This window comes from Pelophylax lessonae, assembly GCF_965119305.1.
Source record: "Pelophylax lessonae genome assembly, chromosome: 2".
NCBI lineage: Eukaryota > Metazoa > Chordata > Amphibia > Anura > Ranidae > Pelophylax > Pelophylax lessonae.
In genome coordinates, this window is record NC_138769.1 from 637,352,218 (window position 1) to 637,374,783 (window position 22,566).

Consider the following 22,566-nt stretch of genomic DNA (forward strand, 5'->3'; position numbering starts at 1 on the left):
CCTGAAATAAACCCCCCTCTAGTGTTTACAGGCGACCGGAAAAAATTTCGGGAATTCAAAAACGCATGTCAATTGCTTTTTTTGTTAAAGCCTCGTACATACCCCACTGATCAAATAAAAGTCTGTACCGTTTTTCATACTTGACGGGTGATCCACGGGCCTGGGCAGACTCTCTCTTTGAGAATAATGATCAGATTCTCAACACCTATTCTTTATTCCTAGCGGAACTCACCAGCTTATACGATGACCCCAATAGGCAGAGTACTGCTGATATGCAGTTGAGGGCCTTGAAACAAGGAAGGAGACCTGTAGAAGACTTTGTATCTGAGTTCAAAAGATGGACCCTTGATTCAGGGTGGAATGACACATCTTTGCGAACTCAATTCAGACTCGGGTTATCGGAAGCTGTTAAAGACGAGCTCGCCCGAGCGGATTTACCTGGCACCTTGGAGGCCTTGATACAACTTAGTATCAACATCGACAGACGACTGCGAGAAAGAAGGGCTGAAAAGATGGGAATGCCATTGTCTAGTCCTTCTCGGATTTCGGCCGTTGACCCTACTCCCATGGATGTAGGAACCATACGCCCACTTTTAACGACTACTGAACGAGCTAGAAGAACATCCAGAAATCTCTGCATGTATTGCGCATCCCCGGATCATTTGATAAGCACCTGTCCCCTTGTTCGCAAAAAAGAGGGTGAGTGTTCACATGTCTTGCTGGGAGGATTAACGACTTCCTTTTCTAACCCCTATCTTTTTGTTCATTTAGTATTACAGTGGGACCAAACTAGGATCACCACCAAGGCTATGGTCGACACTGGGTCTTGTGGAAACTATATTGATACACGCTTTGTTACCTTAAATAAAATACCTATTATTTCAAAATCTAAGCCTGTTTCTGTTAGTTTCATTAATGGTATTCCACTGTCTTCTGGTCCAATCACCAACCAGACACAGGCACTCCTTGCCACTACCAACGAGTCACATGTGGAGACCATCACTTTTGATATACTATCCTCACCCCATTTTCCTATTATTTTGGGACTTCCCTGGTTACACACACACCAACCAATCATAGATTGGAAAAAACGGACTTTGGTTTTCCCTTCTCACTATTGTGAGAATACGTGTAACCTCCCATCTTATGGGAAGATTCTGTCTGTGGTGTCAGATGAAATTGCACCACTATGCTATCAGGATCTGTCCGAAGTGTTCCTTGAGAAAAATGCTCAAGTGTTGCCTCCCCATAGGGATTACGATTGCACTATCGATCTACTCCCTAACAGCAAATTGCCTTTCGGTCATGTTTATCCCCTTTCACAGGATGAACTTTCTCACCTCAAGGAATACTTGGATGAGAATTTGACAAAAGGGTTCATTAGACCCTCTACTTCTTCCACTGCTGCAGGACTTTTCTTTGTCCGCAATAAGGATTCCAGTCTAAGGCCTATTATCGATTATAGGCAATTAAACACGATTACGATAAAGGATCGCTATCCTTTGCCGCTTATCCCTGAACTTATTGAACAAGTGCGTGGGGCTACTTATTTCACCAAATTAGACCTGAAAGGGGCATACAACCTAATCCGAATCCATGACGGGGATGAGTGGAAAACAGCATTCAGAACCAGATAGGGACTATTCGAATACCTTGTGATGCCATTCGGGCTATGTAATGCTCCTGCAGCTTTCCAAAGATTCATAAACGACATCTTTAGAGACTTACTTGATGTCTGTGTTGTAGTATACCTAGACGATATACTTATCTATTCTCGATCTATGCCTGAACACACAAAACATGTAAGACTTGTGTTGTCCAGACTGCTCTCACACAGTCTATACGTGAAATTAAAAAAATGCCTATTTCATAAAGGAGAAATATTATTTCTAGGATACTTCATATCCAAAACTGGAATTAAGATGGATATGAGTAAGATATCCTGTATTCTAGACTGGCCTATACCAACAACTCGTAAGGCCCTACAGCGATTCCTAGGATTCTCGAACTTCTATAGGAAGTTCATCAAGAACTTTTCCGCCATTGTGAGACCTCTCACACAACTGACAAGTATAAAAAAAACATTCAAATGGTCAGAAGAAGCAAATCAAGCTTTCTGCTTGTTAAAATAAAGCTTCACTTCTGCTCCCATACTACGCCATCCAGACCCATCCCTCCAATATATTCTAGAGGTAGATGCGTCAAATATGGCAGTAGGAGCAGTTCTCTCCCAACGACCAACAAACACTTCATCACTCCACCCAGTTGCTTTCTTTTCAAAATCACTAAGCAGCCCAGAGGTGAATTACCCAGTGGGTGAAAAGGAGTTGCTTGCCATAAAATTGGCACTGGAGAATTGGCGACATCTGCTCGAAGGTACCCAGTTACCAATACTCATATATACAGATCATAAAAACCTTCAATACCTCCAGACTAACAAGACTCTTTCCCACCGGCAGGTACGATGGTCATTATTCTTTTTAAGATTTCATTTCTTAGTGACCTATACGCCTGCAGACAAAAATAAAAAAGCGGATGCGCTATCACGACTAACCGAAGATAACTGCGCCGAAATCCCTTCCATTCCCATAATACCCTATGAACGCATTATTGGTGTTGTCCGATCCTTGAAGGAAGAGATTTTGCACAGTATAGGAATGGATTCACCTCCACCACAACTAAGTACTGATGCAGAAGGCTTCCTCTATTACAATGACAAACTTTACATACCCCCTACTATGCGCACCAAGATCTTGGAGTTATCGCATGATGTACCCTTGGCAGGACATATGGGTATGACGAAAACCTTTAATTTGCTCACCAGGCAGTTTTGGTGGCCTGATATGAAGACGTCTGTACAAAAATTTGTTTCTTCATGTGACATCTGTGCAAGGTCCAAAATTGACACTACAAAACCATCTGGACTACTTTGTAGTCTACCAATACCCCAGGTTCCATGGGAAGTTGTGTCCTTAGATTTCATAGTAGAACTACCACCTTCCAAAGGATTTAATACCATCCTAGTGTCAGTGGACCACTTGACAAAGATGGCACATTTCATCGCTATCCGTAGACTACCTTCATCCAAACAAACAGCGGAACTACTGATGAAACATGTGTTCAAGTTGCATGGAATTCCAAAGACTCTTTTGTCCGACCGTGGTTTTACAATTTATCTCTAAATTTTGGCAAGCACTTTGTCAAATTTTACGCATTGAGCGAAAGCTCACTTCTCCCTACCATCCTCAGACCAACGGACAGACTGAACCAGAGTCAACCAGTGCATTGAGCAATATACGCTGCTACACATCATACCTGCAGGATGATTGGGTGAATCTCCTTCCTCTAGCGGAATTTGCTTACAACAACGCAACCCACAGTACTACGAAGCAAAGTCCGTTCTACTTGAACTATGAGTTTCATCCCACTCTTCTTCCACCACGCATCCTGCCATCGAGTAACCCAGTAGCCTCGGATTACCTTACCCAAATAAAAGACTCTTTGGGTTTACTCAATACTACCATATCACACGCTCATAGTCAACAAAAAAGGTAGTACGACCTTCGTAGAAGACCTTCTCCTCAGTATGTTATTGGGGACCTCGATTGGCTATCAACAAAAAATTTAAGATTAAAGATCCCTAGCAAAAAGCTTGGGCCTTTATTCTTGGGACCCTTCCCAATCAGGAAACTAATTGGAAAAGCTGCAGTACAGCTCACCTTACCAGCAGATCTCAAGATCCATCCCATCTTCCATGTGTCGCTATTGAAGCCACATGTTCCTAACCAAGGAATAAGGCCTACCATCCCACCTCCACCTCCTGTACAAGTTGAAGGCGGAGAAGAATATGAGATAAAGGAGATTCTGGATTCTCGTATCCACAGAAGAAGACTCCAATATCTAGTACGATGGAAGAACTATGGGCCCCAAGACGACACCTGGCTGGATACCTCTGATATACATGCCCCTAGACTGATTCGCAATTTTCACTCGAAATACCCGGAAAAAACAGTTCTAGAGGCCTTCCGGAGCCGGCCTTAAGGGGGGGGGGGGGTACTGTAATGTTCTGGTACCTCTGGTACCCTTATTCCACTTTCCATTCCGTGTATGCGTCCCACCATTCTCTTCTGTAGGTGCGCATACACCTTTAAGACCGGTGCTGTCATCACTCAGCGCCGCAGAGCGGCTATTTCAACCACCGGCGTTCTCACTCACATGTTCGTTCAACCTGCCTTGCATCTATGCTTACAAGCGAGTCTCGCTGTGGAACCTCGCTACAGATCCCTGTATCTCGCTACCAGGATCACTTCCTCAGACCCGAACCTCGCTACTGATCCCTGTATCTCGCTACTGGATCACTTCCTCATCACCGGACCCTTCTACTACTATACTATAGTGATAAGTACCCCGCAGGGGAAACCTCCATAACTTACACTACTACTATTGCATTAAGGACTGTTACTACCTATCCATACTATCCTATCATCTGCACTGTTACATAGATTGCTAGCTCTTGAGACTACTACCATCTATCATCTGCACTGCTGCATAGATTGCTAGCTCTCCTGTCTACTACCATCTATCATCTGCACTGCTGCATAGATTGCTAGCTCTCCTGTCTACTACTATCTATCCTTGCACTGGGTTAGTCTATCCTGTATTTGTCATCTGCTGTCCTCACCACCTGTTAGCATACTCGATACTAACCTATCTGCATTCCTAAATACCATCTTGAACTCTCCTGTACAAACCTATCAAGTGCTTACCATCCTTGTCACTGTTCACACCTGTCCCTTCAGCACATCACCTTCATACTATCATATACATCCTATCACTCCAGGAACATCTCATTGAGTGTGTATATATCTGTATGTTGAAGCTGACAGGCCCACGGTGATGAGTCCTGGAGAGTTGGATCTGGTATTCAACACATCTCTACATGACTACTGAGTGGAGATTTTGCAGCTGTAAATCCAGCCTATAACAAAAACGCAGGAGCGTTACATAAGGTTGTACTTCCACCTGATCAGTCGTTCTTTCCTAAGGTGGTTTCGGATTTTCATTTAAATAAAGACATTGTACTGCCTTCCCTTTGTCCTAAACCTCAGTGCCCTAAGGAGTATGCCTTACATTATTTGGATGTGGTCTGGGCTATCAGGGTTTACTTAGAGACCACTGCGTCCTTCAGAAAATTGGACTCTCTTTTTGTCCTTACAGATGGACCTCGTAAGGGATTGGCTGCATCTGCGGCAACCATTTCCAGATGGATCAGACAGACGGTGGTACAGGCCTATTCACTCAATGGTCAGGTTCCTCCTTTTCCAGGGAAGGCTCATTCTACTAGAGCGCTGAGTGCCTCTTGGGCTTTTCGGCATCAGGCGTTGGTGCTACAAGTTTGCAAGTCGGCAACTTGGTCGTCTGTGCATACATTCACTAAATTCTACAAGGTAGATGTGTTGGCATCAGCAGATGCTTCTTTTGGCTGCAAGGTTTTGCAGGCTGCAGTTTAAGTAAGAACCCGCTTTTTTGGTTTCTCTTTGAGGGTTTGTTGTTTGGGGGTAGCTCCAGTTGTTTCTGGTTGAGCTCTGTTTTACCTGGTTGGCTATGTTGGCCATTGGGGCATTTAGGTTTTTTGTTCCTATCTTGTTCCCACCCCTCATGTTTTTACTGCTTTGGGGCATCCTTATAGTCTATGATTTATAGAGAAAACTGGATTTTTGTAAGAACTTACCGTAAAATCCTTTTCTCTAAAGTTCATCGAAAGACACAGCACCCCTCTACTTTTTGAGTTATGGGGTCTCTTTCTGTCACTGCTTGCAACACAACTGTTTGAGTATAGCAGAGCCTGAGGGGTTATGCCTGGACAACCCCTATAGGCATGGACAAGTTTTTTCTACCTAGTACCTATCCCTAGTAGGAGGAGCGTAACCCTATAGTCTATGATTAAGCAGAGCTGCGTCTGTCGATGAACTTCAGAGAAAAGGATTTTACGGGGGGGGGGGGATCGGCAACTGGTTAAAGGGGAATATGGGGTTATGAAAAAAAAATAAAGCATCCATACTCATCTCTATGCTGTAGCATGGGCATATGCTGCAGTTGTTCCATGCTGGCTGTAAGACAGAGAACAAATTGATCACATGACCATTGATCACTCAGCTCTTGGTCTGCTCAGAGCAGAGAGCATTCACTGTCAGTCAATGCCCTTTGCTCTGCTCCTCCAGCACTCACTCGAGTGCCAGGCTGAGGAGGGGATAGGAGCAGCTGTCATTCAGGCAGCTGGGTGGATCCCAACAGTATTGTCAGGATCCTTCTAGAGCCTAGAGTGGCTCTGCCTTATCAGCTGATAGTGAGCAATGGCCTGCTTTTAGCTGACTCTTGGTTACAGGAGAACAACAGTAAGTGTCTCCCTCTTTCTTTAACAATTTATGTAATAATAAACACTCAGTGTTTTTTTAGATTAGATTTATATTGAAACTTAAGGCACTTTTTTCATTTTGGATAGCATAAATGAGGGGTATAAGAGGTTGGGACTAGTCAACAATTACTACCTAATGATCACTAACTGGAAGAGCCTTAATTCGATAAGTATTTCTAACAATGTTATTACCAATAATCTCTCCCCTACCCTACTTCCCTTTACCGCTTCCTTTTAATACAGTATTGCTTTGTATGTCTTTTTTAAATTACTTACTGTTCAACTGATCTTCTTGAAATGTCATTGTATGCTACCATACACAAATTTGTTGTTTGTTAATCTTCTATTTTATGTGAAAACCTTCAATAAACATATGGTTTAAAATATGGTTTAACTGAACTTGAAGACCAAGCCTTTTCTGACACTTTTTGTTTACATGAAAACATTTTTTTTTTTTTTTACTAGAAAATGATTTTGAACCCCCAAACATTATCTATATATTTTTTAAAGCAGAGGCCCTACAGAACAAACTAGTGGGTGTTGCAATTTTTTTTTAAATAAATATTATTTATATTTGTGCAGAGATTTTCCAAACGCAATTTTTTTGGAAAAAAAATATTATTTAAATTGAATGCACAAATACACTATATATTGCCCAATTGTTTGGTAAAATATAAAAGATGATCTATTGCTGAGTACATAGAAACCAAACATTACATGCTTTAAAATTGTGCATGACCGTGCAGCAGCAACAAACTACGTACATTTTTAAAAGCCTTTACAGGTTACCACTTTAGATTTACAGAGGAGTTGTACTGCAAGAATTACTTTACCTTGATCTGACATTCGCGGCAATACCACACATGCATTCTGCAATTGTTGTTTACATATGACACCAGACCGATGCTTGCATTCACCTTTGCGTGCAAACACGCAGGGGCAGGGGTGTTTGAATTTTTTTTTAATTATTATTTATTTTGCTTCTTTATTTTATTTTGACTCCTCCTCTTAATGTTTTTTTTTTAATCATTTTTATTGTTATCACAGGGAATTTAAATATCCCCTATGATAGCAATAAGTAGTGTCAGGTACTCTGTTTTATAATATTTGGGTCTATTAGACTCTAGAGCTCTCCTCTGCCCTTAAAGCATCTGACCACACCAAGATTGGTGTGATAAGATGCTTTCCTAATTTCCCAATGGCGCTGTTTATTTTTGGCGAAAACCAAAGTCATGAATTGCTCGTAGCTTCCGGTATCTTAGGCCATAGATGGATATATGGCGGGTACCCTAAACCTATCTGGGACTGCCTCTAACTACCACTAACTGTCTCTCTCACTAACTAAAGTCACAAGTCACACTAATACAGTGATCAGTAAATTATCTGTATACTGTATATAGTGTACACTGTGACAGGAAGTGAAAGGGTTAATTGGGGGGGGGGGTGATCAGGGGGTTAAATGTGTGCCTATGTGTACTGGTTTCAGTGTAGTGCTTGTGTACTCACAGTTGATGTTCTCTTCTCTCAGGCTGGAACCGAAAAGGCCTCCAGGAGAGAAGATTGCATCATTTTCTGTGCCTATGTTTACATTGCACAGGCACAGGACGTTCTGCAATTGGTCAGAACCGATCACTACGTCCAGGCCAAAAATCATTGGCCTGGACCTGAAATCATTGGCCTGGACCTGATGACTGATTGGTTCTGAACCCGAATCAGAACATCGCGGGGACGGCGGGCGCATGCTCCCTAGCCCCACGTGCGACCGACATACAGTTACGTCGGTTCGCGCAGCCGAGCAACCTTGTCGCAGTAAAACTGCGGGGGGTGGTCGGCAACTGGTTAAAGGGGAAGTATGGGGTTATGAAAAAAAATAAAGCCTCCATACTCATCTCTATGCTGTAGCACGGGCATATGCTGCCGTTGTTCCATGTTGGCTGTAAGACCGAGAACTAATCGATCACATGACCATTGATCACTCAGCTCTTGGTCTGCTCAGAGCAGAGAGCATTCACTGTCAGTCATTGCCCTTTGCTCTGCTCCTCCAGCGCTCACTTGAGTGCCAGACTGAGGAGGGGATAGGAGCAGCTGTCATTCAGGCAGCTGGTTGGACCCCAACAGTATTGTAAGGATCCTTCTAGAGCCTAGAGTGGCTCTGCCTTATCAGCTGATAGTGAGCAATGGCCTGCTTTTAGCTGACTCTTGGTTACAGGAGAACAACAGTAAGTGTCTCCCTCTTTCTTTAACAATTTATGTAATAATAAACACTCAGTGGTTTTTTAGATTAGATTTATATTGTAACTAAAGGCACTTTTTTTCATTTTGGATAGCATAAATGAGGGGTATAAGGGGTTGGGACTAGTCAACAATTACTACCTGATGATCACTAACTGGAAGAGCCTTAATTTGATAAGTATTTCTAACAATGTTATTAGCAATAATCTCTCCCCTACCCTCCTTCCCCTTACCACTTTCTTTTAATACAGTATTGCTCTGTATGTCTTGTTTAAATTACTTACTGTTCAACTGATCTACTTGGAATGTCATTGTATGCTACCATACACAAATTTGTCATTTGTTAATCTTCTATTTTATGTGAAAACCTTCAATAAACATATGGTTTAAAATATGGTTTAACTGAACAAAAAAAATTGGTATTGAACCTTTGCGATCATCGGGAACACACAGAAGTTTGCAAGTTTCTTAGGCAATGACCTGAAGGGTCTTTTGTGTTAATGCAGATAAGAAGTTAATTAGCCATTATTTTTATTTTTTTAAATAATTTGAAGTTTTTTTTTCATTGTCGTTCAAGATTAAATAGCATCAATGGTGTGTATAGGCGGCCTTTGTTTTTTTATTTTTTTATTAGTATTTTGATTTCATTCTTTATTATATTTAGCTACAGTGCATCTGTAAAGCCACAATCCTGCAACCTCTCATTCAATTATAATATTTATTAATTTGAAGAGTCAAATTAAATATTTTAATAGCTTTTTCACCACAAATAAAGCCTGCATAATTTTTAAGGCTTGGTTAGGAAAGTTAATTTAAAGTCTCTCTTCTTGTTTTTTTTGCAGCTAAAAATATTGTGCCTGTCAGAGGCAAGTTACTGAATTTTAATAATTTTTTGTGCATAATGAATGCTTAAAAATCCTTGTTGGAATTATTAGACAACTCCCATATGCTTTTATTACATTCAGATGTTCAAAATGTAAATTACAGTTCAGAAAAAAAGTATTCCCATGTTTTGTTTTGTTTTTTAAATGGTAAATTGTATTCCAGATGTGTGCTTATTGAGAAATGACAAAATGTTCTGATTTCCTGACCAGTCAATTCATTTTACTGATTGATGATTTTTTTAAAATGAAAATCTAGAATTAAAGCTCTAGCCTTTTTTTTTTTCTTTTGTGTAAGAAACTTGCCTTCCCAGTTCTGTGTTCATGGTCACAAACTAGTTGTGTCCAGCAATGATTAGAATATACTTACTGATGTCATCAGGCATGTGGGAGCAGTTAAGTACGAACAAGGGGCATGCTGACTGATCACTGTAGCCTTAAAGGGGCTTATCACAAGAAGCACATTGTGTTTTTTGTGTGCACTTCATTATGTGTCTTTTATCCCCTGTTACTGATCACCTAGTCTGTACACAGATACTTATCTGATCTTACCTCTGCCTTTGAGCTTCTGCAACAGTTACACTCACCCTATCAGTGACTTTAGTAAATTATCCTCATTGAGTGTCTTGTAGCATCTAGCAGGTTGTCCAGTGCAACCTCCCCATCCTTTCTCTGTTTGGATCCCATGCCCAGGCGGGGGATCCTTACAATACATTGAATAAAGGTTTGAGTCACTGTTGGTTATTTCTGACCTTGTCCTCATTGAAGAATATTGCTCTTACTTCCTGGAGGTTCACAGAGACAGGAATTTAGGAAAACAATACCTTCAAATTCCTAAATTTCATATGGAATCTACAAGGTTGGTTATTGCTTCTCTGAGACCAGGGGAAACCTAGCATTCATAGATCATCTGTTTCTCATAGACATCCAATACGCTTATCTGCATATTCCTTTTCATTTGCCTCTTTAGTGCTTTCTGCTCTTTGCAGTGGCATACAGTCATTTCCAGTCTGCTGCACTGCCTTTCAGCCTATCCTCTGCTCCAAAAGTATTCACACATGTTCTAGCACTTCTTGTTGCCCTTCCCAGAACTCCGGGCATCCAAGTCACAGTTTATCTAGCCAACCTTCTCATGAAGTACTCATATCCTTTCCAGCAAAAAATTCAAATGCTCCAGGCTTTTGGCTGGTTGCCTGGAATATATGGGTATTGTCCTGGACACATCCCAAGCAAAGGTTTTTCTTCCAGAGAAGAGAATTCTCTCTCAGATCTCATGCTTGAGAACTGAGGTCAAAACATCATCCCACAATATTCCATGAGAGTCCTAGGTCTTATGGTAGCCTTCTGCAATGCTGTTCCATTTTCCCAATTTCATTCAAGAGATCTTCAGCACAACTTGTCAACATGGAACAAGCAGGCTCCTTCTTTTGATTTAATCCATGCTACTATCCAGCCAAGTAAGGAATTTCCTTAACTTGACAGATCTTTTATTTCTTATCACTGGAAAATGATAACATCAGATGCCAGACTACCAGTCTGGGTGGGAGTGTTCCAGTCCCTTATTGTCCAGGGAATATGGTCATTTTCCAGTCCCCCATTGTCCAGGGAACATGGTCAATTATGAAAGTCAAACTCCGCTTCAGTATCCTGGAGCTCAGAGAAATAAAAATGGTTTAGCAACACTGGACCCCCCCTTCTGCAAGGACAGCCAATCAGGGTGCAGTTAGACAATGCCACTGCTGTGGCCTACATCAGCCATCAAGGTGGCACCAGAAGTCATGCAGACTTTAAGAAAGCCAGATAATGGACGGAGACTCAGTCTGCTGATTTTTGCAGTCCATATCCCAGAAGTGGAAAAGTGGAAAGCCGATTACCTCAGCTATCACCGTCTGGATTAAGGAGAATAGATCCTTCACCCAGACATGTTCAATCTGACATGTCAAAGATGGGGACCCCTAATGTGGACATCCTGGTGTCCAGATTCAACAACTAACTGTGGTTAGGACTAGTTAGGAGGTCCCTTTATTGCTAGCTTTGAATGCCTTGGTAATCTCCTGGTCTCGGTTCAGGTTTATGTATGCCATCCCTCTAGTGCATATTCTATATTGTCTGCTCCACAAGATGGAGCAGGAGAAGAAACTGGTAGTTTTCATTGCAACAAAGTGGCTCAGAAGAACCTGGTTACTAGCAAATGACACCAGGTGTCTTCCCAAAAAGCCAGACCTGCTATCCCAGTCCTTAAGAGACCAAGGGGTTTATAAGTGTATCATTCCTACTTTGCTAAAAGCAAGAAAAGCCACTTCCAAGATCTACTATGGCACCTGGAAATCCTTCTCTGCCTGGTGTAAACACAGGCATTCTATCCCAGAGTTTGATGTATGCCTTGTATTTTGGCCTTCTTACAATCCGGTTCTGACCCTAAATTGGCCTTAAAGCGGAACTTCACCCAAAAGGGGAACTTTTGTTCTTCCTCCTCCCTCCCGCCTTCTGCTACATTTGGAATAATGGTTTTGATAGGTACCCACTCCCACTTCCGGACAGATAGCTGTAACCCATCCACTGGAAGTTCTTCCCCCTCTCCTTCCATCCCACAACCTTCTGGCACACGTCACACAACACCAAAGCTCCTCTGTAAGCACCCTAAAAGGACAGGTTTAGGTCTTGTCCATTCTTTTACAAAAACCTCTTTTTTGTTCTAATTTGTAAAAACTTTTATTCAAGGTGTGAGAAACACCATACACTACACACTGCTCCAGGTCAGTCCACCACAACAAGCCCTTACAATGACCGCACACTAATAGTAGTACAATTTCAATTTCTTTATTGCAATTATGAAAATAGCCACGGAATCACGGCACACAGATAAGGAGCAAAACATTAACGGGTTTCACGCTACTAGCGCTTCATCATAATGATAAGTGCTTGTAAAGAAGCTGGTATTGTATTGCCATTAGCGTTCGGATATACATACTGTATGTTCCTTTTTTATCTTTTTTCAAGATGCATCTCACATCAGGCTCCCCTTGCTGGTTCATCCTTTGTTGGAGGTTGGAAAGTAGGAATCCCTCTCCTTGCTTGTAGTCTTAGCAAAACTGTGCTTTTAGAACACATTTAAAACAGCTGTTACAGGAATGCAGAAACCATAGGTGGCAGAGTAGCATTGCACTGTACTTACCTGCAGAGCACCACATCCCCCAGTGAGCCTATTCAAATGCAGTTAATTTGAAAGCTAAAACTTCTGCATCTTGCATCCCCCTCTCATCCTTAAAATATGGTATACTTTTACTTTGTTCCTTTAGGCTCATTGCAGAGTAATTCAGTGGAGGAATGTTGTTGTGTGAAGCTAGCCTTACTTCTCCTTTTGCTTTGTTTTAGGGCAACCCTGTGAAGAAGGAGGACCTATTTGTGGCTGTGAAAACATGCAAAAAATTTCATAAAGACAGAAGTATGTCTTCTTCTCTGGTATCATATATAGTTTGCTCTTGTGTTGTCTCAAATTGATATTATTAGATATATAATACACATACATAATATACAAGATTAAAATAAAAATCTATTCAAACCTTTTAACATTTTTAATAGAATGGGAAGAGCTTGGACCTGTTCCTCTTCAACATTTTCAGGTTGTCTGGCTTACCAATTAAGAAGATTTTAACTTCAGGTCTCATTTTGCCCCAGTAATTGGGGCAGGAAATAAAAGGCTCCCCTTAGGGTCACAAAACCACAAAAACTAAACAGGGTAGGGTTACCAACCCTACCGAATTATGCGTTCTTTCTTCATTTCTCCTCACTCTTATCCCAGATGATTTAGTCACCATAAGAGGAAGCAATGTAAAATGCAAATATGGATTTGGATGGCTGTAAAAACCCAGCAGGGGCTCTAACCTTTCTCTTATAGTGCTCAAAAAAATTAAAGGAACACTTTTCAATCAGAGTATAGCATCAAGTAAATGAAACTCCTGGGATATTGATCTGTCTAGTTAAGTAGCAGAGGGTTTTTTTAATTAGTTTCAGCTGCTTTGGTGTTAATGAAATTAACAACAGGTACACTAGATGAGCAACACTGAGATGACCTCCAAAACAGGACTCATTTTACAGTTTTACACATTTTTTTCCCTACTCATCTTTTCTGACTGTTTTTCACAAATTTTGGATTTGGCTAGGATCAATGTTACTACTGGTAGCATGAGGCGATACCTGGACCCTTCAGAGGTTGCATAGGCAGTCCACCTCCTCTAGGATGGCACATCAAAACGTGCCAATGCCAGGAGGTTTGCTGCGTCTCCCAGCACAGTCTCAAGAGCATAGAGGAGATTCCAAGAGAAAGGCAGTTACTCTAGGAGAGTTGGACAGGGCAGTAGAAGGTCCTTAACCCATCAGCAGGACTGGTATCTGCTCCTTTGTGCAAGGATGAACAGGGCGAGCACTGCCAGAGACCAACAAAATGACCTCCAGCTGGCCACTGGTGTGAATGCCTCTGACCAAACAATCAGAAACAGACTTCATGAGGGTGGTCTGAGGGCCCAGGATCCTCTAGTGGGCCCTGTGCTCACTGCCTGGCACCATGGAGCTTGATTGGCATTTACCATTGAACACCAGAACTGGCGCTCTGTGCTTTTCACAGATGAAAGCACATGTGACTAGGGTTGAGCGGACACCTAGATGTCCGTGTTCGACGGGTTCGGCCGAACTTTAAAAAAAAGTCCGGGTCCGTGTCCCGGACTTTTACCGAACTTTTCCCGGACACCGAACCCCATTGAAGTCAATGGGGACCCGAACTTTAAGGCACTAAAATGGCTCTAAAACACCAATGGAAAGGGCTAGAGTGCTGCAAATGGCAGCAAAATGTAGTTAAGAGCATGGCAAGTGCTCTGCAAACAAATGTGGATAGGGAAATAACTTAAAACAACAAAAAAAACAGAAAAATAAAACAATGTTCTTCATCTCTGAAGGACGAGGCCCATATGGAGTAGGAGGGAGGTTGAGGTGGTGGTGGATGTGGCGGTGTCATAGGCGTGCGCACAGGGTGTGCCTGGTGTACCTGGGCACACCCTAATCACCTAGGGCACATAGCATTATCGCTCTGTTTGCCAGTGAGGAGATGGGAAAGATCTCCCTCGCACCTGCTCTGCTCTATTTCTCTTTGCCAGCAGGGAGAGTAATGTATCGGGGCCATGTACATGTAGGCAAACACATGCATGTGTATTTCAACTTTGGGGTGCACACCCTAATGCAATAGGCTGCGCACACCTATGGGCGGTGTAGGTGGAAGCGGCGGTGGAGGAGGACCAGGGCCGGATTAAGAGCATCATGGTCTTGGTGCTGAGGATTTTGAAGGGCCTTAAGGGCCGTGCCTTGGCATGCACCCAGAGGAGGAAGGGTGCAGCCATGCATGCCTAATTCAACATGGGATGCTGTCTCTGAAGCCCATAAACACATCCATGCATCGGCAACTGTCCCTCCTTGTCCGGCCTTCGCGCTGTGTGGGGAGGTTCTGAGGGTGCTGCCTGGGGAAGCGAGCATAGAAGCCAGACTTCTGTGTTTACAAGTGACAGAAGAGCGGTCACAGTGAATATGGCCAACCCGGGCCTATATAAAAGGTAGGGGCCTGCATGGAGCTGCAGCTCCAATAGCCCCTACGTTAATCTGGCCCTGAGGAGGAGGACGAGGTAGCCAACACTGCTTCTTTTCACAAATTTTAAATGAGGGTACACCCCAAAAGAGTGAGAAAGAGCAAAAATGGAACAATGGCTGGGTAAGGTCGGTATCCATTGCTATTCTGCACAAGGTACGGAAAAGTCCCGTGGGATCCATGCCTGGTTCATTTTAATGAACGTGAGCTTGTCCACATTGTCTCTGGACAGGCGGCTGCGCTTGTCTGTTATAACACCCCCAGCCGTGCTAAATACCCATTCAGATAATACACTGGCTGCAGGGCACGCCAGCACCTCCAAGGCGTAAAGGGCAAGCTCAGGCCATGTGCCCAATTTGGAGACCCAGAAGTTGAAGGGGGCAGACCCCTCATTCACTACATGTAGGCGTGTGCACACATACTGCTCCACCATGTTGGTAAAATGCTGCCTCCTGCTAAGACGTTCCATCTGAGCTGCTGGTGCTGCTGTTTGTTGTGGCGTGCTGACAAAGCTTTTCCACATTTCGGCCATGCTAACCCTGCCTTCTGAGGTGCTGGCGGTGCCCTGGTTGAGTTGGCGACCTCCTCCTTCTCCTCCTCTGCCTTGTGCTTCCACTGTGGCCCCGCTGTCAGATGGGAATGCCAGCAGCATCGCGTCTACCAGCGTGCGCTTGTACTCGCGCATCTTGCGATCGCGCTCCAGTGAGTGAATTAAGGACGGTACGTTGTCCTTGTAACGGGGATCCAGCAGCGTGGCCACCCAGTAATCAGCACAAGTTAGAATGTGGGCAACTCGGCGGTCGTTGTGGAGACACTGCAGCATGTAATCGCTCATGTGTGCCAGGCTGCCCAGAGGCGACGAAAGGCTGTCCTCTGTGGGAGGTGTATCGTCCGTGTCCTCTGTATCCCCCCAGCCACGCACCAGTGATGGCCATGAGCTGGCCTGGGTGCCACCCTGCTGTGAACATGGTTCCATCTCCTCCTCCAGCTCCTCCTCCTCCTCATCCTCCTCATCCTCCAGAACTGTGCCCCTGCTGGACAATTGTGTCCCTGGCGTTTGTGTGTGCAGGAACCCACCCTTGGAGCCCCTTGCGAATGACTGCCCTGAAAGCCTTTGAAATGTTACCTCTTCATCCTCCTCCTCCTCCTCATCCTGTGCCACATCCTCTTCCATCATCGCCCGAATTGTTTTTTCAAGGAGGCATAGAAGTGGGATAGTTAAGCTGAGAACGGCGTCATTGCCACTGGCCATGTTGGTGGAGTACTCAAAACAGCGCAACAAGGCACACAGGTCTCGCATGGAGGCCCAGTTATTGGTGGTGAAGTGGTGCTGTTCCGCAGAGCGACTCACGCGTGCGTGCTGCAGCTGAAACTCCACTATGGCCTGCTGCTGCTCGCACAGTCTTTGCAGCATGTGCAAGGTGGAGTTCCACCTTGTGGGCACGTCACATATGAGGCGGTGAGCGGGAAGGCCGAAGTTACGCTGCAGCCCTGCCAGGCGAGCAGCAGCAGGGTGAGAACGCCGAAAGTGCGCACAGACGGCCCGCACTTTCTGCAGCAGCTCTGACATATCGGGGTAGTTTTAAAGGAACCTCTGCACCACCAAATTCAGCACATGCGCCAGGCAAGGGATGTGCGTCAAACCGGCTAGGCCCAGAGCTGCTATGAGATTTCGCCCATTATCGCACACCACCAGGCCGGGCTTGAGGCTCGCTGGCAGCAACCACTCATTTGTCTGCTGTTCCATGCTCCTCCACAACTCCTGCGCGGTGTGTGGCTTGTCCCCCAAACAGGCAAGTTGTAAAACTGCCTGCTGTCGTTTAGCCCTGGCCGTGCTGAAGTTGGTGGTGAAGGTATTACGCTGTCCGGATGAGGAGGCGGTAGAGGATGAGGTAGCGGAGTAGGATGAGTTAGGAACAGGAGGCAAACTGAAGCGCCCTGCAATCCTCGGTGGTGGAAGGACATGTGCCAAATTGCTATCCGCCTCAGGTCCATCCGCCACTGCATTTACCCAGTGTGCCGTTAGGGAGATATAACGCCCCTGACCGTGCTTACTGGTCCACGTATCGGTAGTTAGGTGGACCTTGGCACAGATGGCGTTGCGCAGTGCACACCTGATTTTTTCCCCCACTTGGTTGTGCAGGGAAGGGATGGCTTGCCTGGAAAAGTAGTGGCGGCTGGGCACGACGTACTGTGGGACAGCCACCGACATAAGCTTTTTAAAACTGGGCGTCTCCACCAGCTTGAATGACAGCATTTCAAAGGCCAATAATTGTGAAATGCTGGCATTCAGGGCCAGGGATCGCGGGTGGGTAGGGGGGTACTTCCTCTTCCTCTCAAGTGTTTGGGAGATGGAAAGCTGAACGCTTCCACGGGACATTGTGGAGATGGTTGTTGGTGACCCAGGTGGTGGTGTTGCTGACAGATCGTCTGTTTGTGGGGTGGCAGGTGCCGGTATGACTACAGAGGTGGCTGGAGCGGCCGAGACTGCAGCAGAAGAGGAAGCAGGATGAGCCAGAGACGTTTCTTGGTTTTGAAGGTGTGTACTCCACTGCAGCTCGTGCTTTGCACTTAGATGCCTGATCATGCAGGTTGTGCTCAGGTTGAGAAGGTTTATGCCTCGCTTCAGGCTCTGATTGCACAGGGTGCAAACCACTCGTGTCCTGTCATCAGCACATTTTCTAAAGAACTTCCACGCTAGAGAACTCTTTTGAGCTGACTTTGGTGCGCTCGTTCCCTTGCTGCGTTGGGCAGTAGCAGGCGTAGTGTCTAGGGCACGGCCGCTCCGCTTCTGCACCCTGCTCCCTCTTCTGCTGTGCTGGTGGCTCTGTGCGACCACCGCCTCTTCCTCCAAACTACTCAGGTCACCTGCATGACCTTCATTCCATGTGGGGTCGAGGACCTCATCCTCCTCCATATCATCTTCCACCCAGTCTTCACCCCTGCCCTCCCTGTCGGTCTCCACAATGCTGAACGCCGCAGCAGTTGGCACCTGCGTTTCGTCATCATCGGAGACGTGCTGTGATGGTCCTTCCATGTACTCATCTTGAGAAATAAGTGGTTGGGCATCGCTGCACTCAATCTCTTCCACTTCTGGGGCAGGGCTAGGTGGATGGCCCTGGGAAACCCTGCTGAAAGAGTCCTCAAAAAGAATAAGAGACTGCTCTATGGCTTGGGGCTCAGACTGCTTGCCTGATTTGCAAGGGGGTGAGGTGAAAGACGGTTGGACATTGGCTGCAGGTGCCAACTCTGACCTTTCTGCAGTAGACTGGGTGGGAGACAATGTGAAGGAACTGGAGGCACTGTCAGCAGCAAACCAATCTACTATCGCCTCTCTGTGTTCTGGCCTCATCACTTCTAGAGGCGTATGATGCCCTAACAAATACTGATGCAGGTTCTGTCGCCTACTCACACTTGAGGAAGGTGTTTCACTTGTGCGTGTAGCTGGCACAGATCGACCACGTCCTCTCCTTGCAACAGGAGCTCTAGCAGCAGCACCACCACGACCCAGGCCACGGCCCCTATTTGACGCTCTCCTCATATTTCTGAAATTTAAGATCTTGCCCTAGAAAGGTCTTTATTGAATAGCGGAACAAAAGAACAACAGTATCGCACGGGTGTATCTCACAGTCAAATATGCAAACTATGCCGCAATTTAATGTTTTTTACACCAAAAGGGTGTGTATTGAATAGCGGAATAGGATAAAAAACTGTGTATCTCACACGTACAAACACAGACTAGGCCCGATTAAATTTTTTCCTACCCTAAAGGGAGGATGAGGAAGAGGAGTATGGAACAGGCAGCACTCTCAAATCTTCAGAAGTATGAGATGAACCCCAAAAACTTGGAAAGGTGGATCTCACACGTACCGACACAGACTATTCCGCAATTTAATTGAGCCACAAAGGTTTTTATTGAATAGCGGAATAGGAAATATGATTAAAAAAAAGTGTATGTTTTTCACACGTACAGAAGCACACTAGGCCCCAATTACTATTGTTTGTACACCTAAAAGGATGGATGAGGAGGAGGAGGAGGAGTATAGAACAGGCAGCACCCTCAAAGCTTCAGAAGTATGAGATGAACCCCAAAAACTTGGAAAGGTGGATCTCACACGTACCGACACAGACTATTCCGCAATTTAATTGAGCCCCAAAGGTTTTTATTGAATAGCGGAATAGGAAATATGATCAAAAAAAAGTGTATGTTTTTCACACGTACAGAAGCACACTAGGCCCCAATTACTATTGTTTGTACACCTAAAAGGATGGATGAGGAAGAGGAGGAGGAGGAGTATAGAACAGGCAGCACCCTCAAAGCTTCAGAAGTATGAGATGAACCCCAAAAACTTGGAAAGGTGGATCTCACACGTACCGACACAGACTATTCCGCAATTTAAATGAGCCCCAAAGGTTTTTATTGAATAGCGGAATAGGAAATATGTTAAAAAAAAAGTGTATGTTTTTCACACGTACAGAAGCACACTAGGCCCCAATTACTATTGTTTGTACACCTAAAAGGATGGATGAGGAAGAGGAGAAGGAGGAGTATAGAACAGGCAGCACCCTCAAAGCTTCAGAAGTATGAGATGAACCCCAAAAACTTGGAAAGGTGGATCTCACACGTACCGACATAGACTATTCCGCAATTTAATTGAGCCCCAAAGGTTTTTATTGAATAGCGGAATAGGAAATATGATAAAAAAAAAGTGTATGTTTTTCACACGTACAGAAGCACACTAGGCCCCAATTACTATTGTTTGTACACCTAAAAGGATGGATGAGGAGGAGGAGGAGGAGGAGTATAGAACAGGCAGCACCCTCAAAGCTTCAGAAGTATGAGATGAACCCTAAAAACTTGGAAAGGTGGATCTCACACGTACCGACACAGACTATTCCGCAATTTAATTGAGCCCCAAAGGTTTTTATTGAATAGCGGAATAGGAAATATGATCAAAAAAAAGTGTATGTTTTTCACACGTACAGAAGCACACTAGGCCCCAATTACTATTGTTTGTACACCTAAAAGGATGGATGAGGAAGAGGAGGAGTATAGAACAGGCAGCACCCTCAAAGCTTCAGAAGTATGAGATGAACCCCGAAAACTTGGAAAGGTGGATCTCACACGTACCGACACAGACTATTCCGCAATTTAATTGAGCCCCAAAGGTTTTTATTGAATAGTGGAATAGGAAATATGATAAAAAAAAAGTGTATGTTTTTCACACGTACAGAAGCACACTAGGCCCCAATTACTATTGTTTGTACACCTAAAAGGATGGATGAGGAGGAGGAGGAGGAGGAGGAGTATAGAACAGGCAGCACCCTCAAAGCTTCAGAAGTATGAGATGAACCCTAAAAACTTGGAAAGGTGGATCTCACACGTACCGACACAGACTATTCCGCAATTTAATTGAGCCCCAAAGGTTTTTATTGAATAACGGAATAGGAAATATGATCAAAAAAAGTGTATGTTTTTCACACGTACAGAAGCACACTAGGCCCCAATTACTATTGTTTGTACACCTAAAAGGATGGATGAGGAGGAGGAGGAGGAGTATAGAACAGGCAGCACCCTCAAAGCTTCAGAAGTATGAGATTGTGTTCACTGTACCCCACAAAGATTGTGTTCACTGTACCCCACAAAGATTGTGTTCACTGTACCCCACAAAGGTTTTGTTCACTGCACCCCACAAAGATTGTGTTCACTGTACCCCACAAAGGTTTTGTTCACTGCACCCCACAAAGATTGTGTTCACTGCACCCCACAAAGATTGTATTCACTGCACCCCAAAAGGATTGTCTTCTCTGCACCCCACAAAGATTGTGTTCACTGTACCCCACAAAGGTTTTGTTCACTGTACCCCACAAAGATTGTGTTCACTGCACTCCAAAAGGATTGTCTTCACTGCACCCCACAAAGATTGTGTTCACTGTACCCCACAAAGGTTTTGTTCACTGCACCCCACAAAGATTGAGTTCACTGTACCCCACAAAGGTTTTGTTCACTGCACCCCACAAAGATTGTGTTCACTGTACCCCCCAAAGATTTTGTTCACTGCACCCCACAAGGATTGTTTGTCTTCACTGCACCCCACAAGGATTGTCTTCACTGCACCCCACAAGGATTGTCTTCACTGCACCCCACAAAGATTTTGTTCACTGCACCCCACAAGGATTGTCTTCACTGCACCCCACAAGGATTGTCTTCACTGCACCCCACAAAGATTGTGTTTACTGTACCCCACAAAGATTGTGTTCACTGCACTCCAAAAGGATTGTCTTCACTGCACCCCACAAAGATTGTGTTCACTGCACCCCACAAAGATTGTGTTCACTGCACCCCACAAGGATTGTCTTCACTGCACCCCACAAGGATTGTCTTCACTGCACCCCACAAGGATTGTCTTCACTGCACCCCACAAAGATTGTGTTCACTGTACCCCACAAAGATTTTGTTCACTGCACCCCACAAAGATTGTGTTCACTGTACCCCACAAAGATTTTGTTCACTGCACTCCAAAAGGATTGTCTTCACTGCACCCCACAAAGATTGTGTTCACTGTACCCCACAAAGGTTTTGTTCACTGCACCCCACAAAGATTGTGTTCACTGTACCCCACAAAGGTTTTGTTCACTGCACCCCACAAAGATTGTGTTCACTGTACCCCACAAAGATTGTGTTCACTGTACCCCACAAAGGTTTTGTTCACTGCACCCCACAAAGATTGTGTTCACTGTACCCCACAAAGGTTGTGTTCACTGCACCCCACAAAGGTTTTGTTCACTGCACCCCACAAAGATTGTGTTCACTGCACCCCACAAAGATTGTGTTCACTGTACCCCACAAAGGTTTTGTTCACTGCACCCCACAAAGATTGTGTTCACTGTACCCCACAAAGATTGTGTTCACTGCACTCCAAAAGGATTGTCTTCACTGCACCCCACAAAGATTGTGTTCACTGTACCCCACAAAGGTTTTGTTCACTGCACCCCACAAAGATTGTGTTCACTGTACCCCACAAAGGTTTTGTTCACTGCACCCCACAAAGATTGTGTTCACTGTACCCCCCAAAGATTTTGTTCACTGCACCCCACAAGGATTGTCTTCACTGCACCCCACAAGGATTGTCTTCACTGCACCCCACAAGGATTGTCTTCACTGCACCCCACAAAGATTGTGTTCACTGTACCCCACAAAGATTTTGTTCACTGCACTCCACAAAGATTGTGTTCACTGTACCCCACAAAGATTTTGTTCACTGCACTTCAAAAGGATTGTCTTCACTGCACCCCACAAAGATTGTGTTCACTGTACCCCACAAAGGTTTTGTTCACTGCACCCCACAAAGATTGTGTTCACTGTACCCCACAAAGGTTTTGTTCACTGCACCCCACAAAGATTG

The 22,566-nt window shown here is 44.5% G+C and overlaps 1 protein-coding gene across 1 annotated transcript in view; it reads left to right on the forward strand.

The window, feature by feature from the left end:
- B3GLCT (beta 3-glucosyltransferase) overlaps positions 1 to 22,566 on the forward strand; it is a 1,154,157-nt gene that overhangs the window by 980,815 nt on the left and 150,776 nt on the right. The window contains exon 10 of the mRNA XM_082244867.1: positions 12,904 to 12,973. Within this exon, the coding sequence (XP_082100993.1) occupies positions 12,904 to 12,973 (70 nt within the window). The remainder of the gene's footprint in view (positions 1 to 12,903; positions 12,974 to 22,566) is intronic.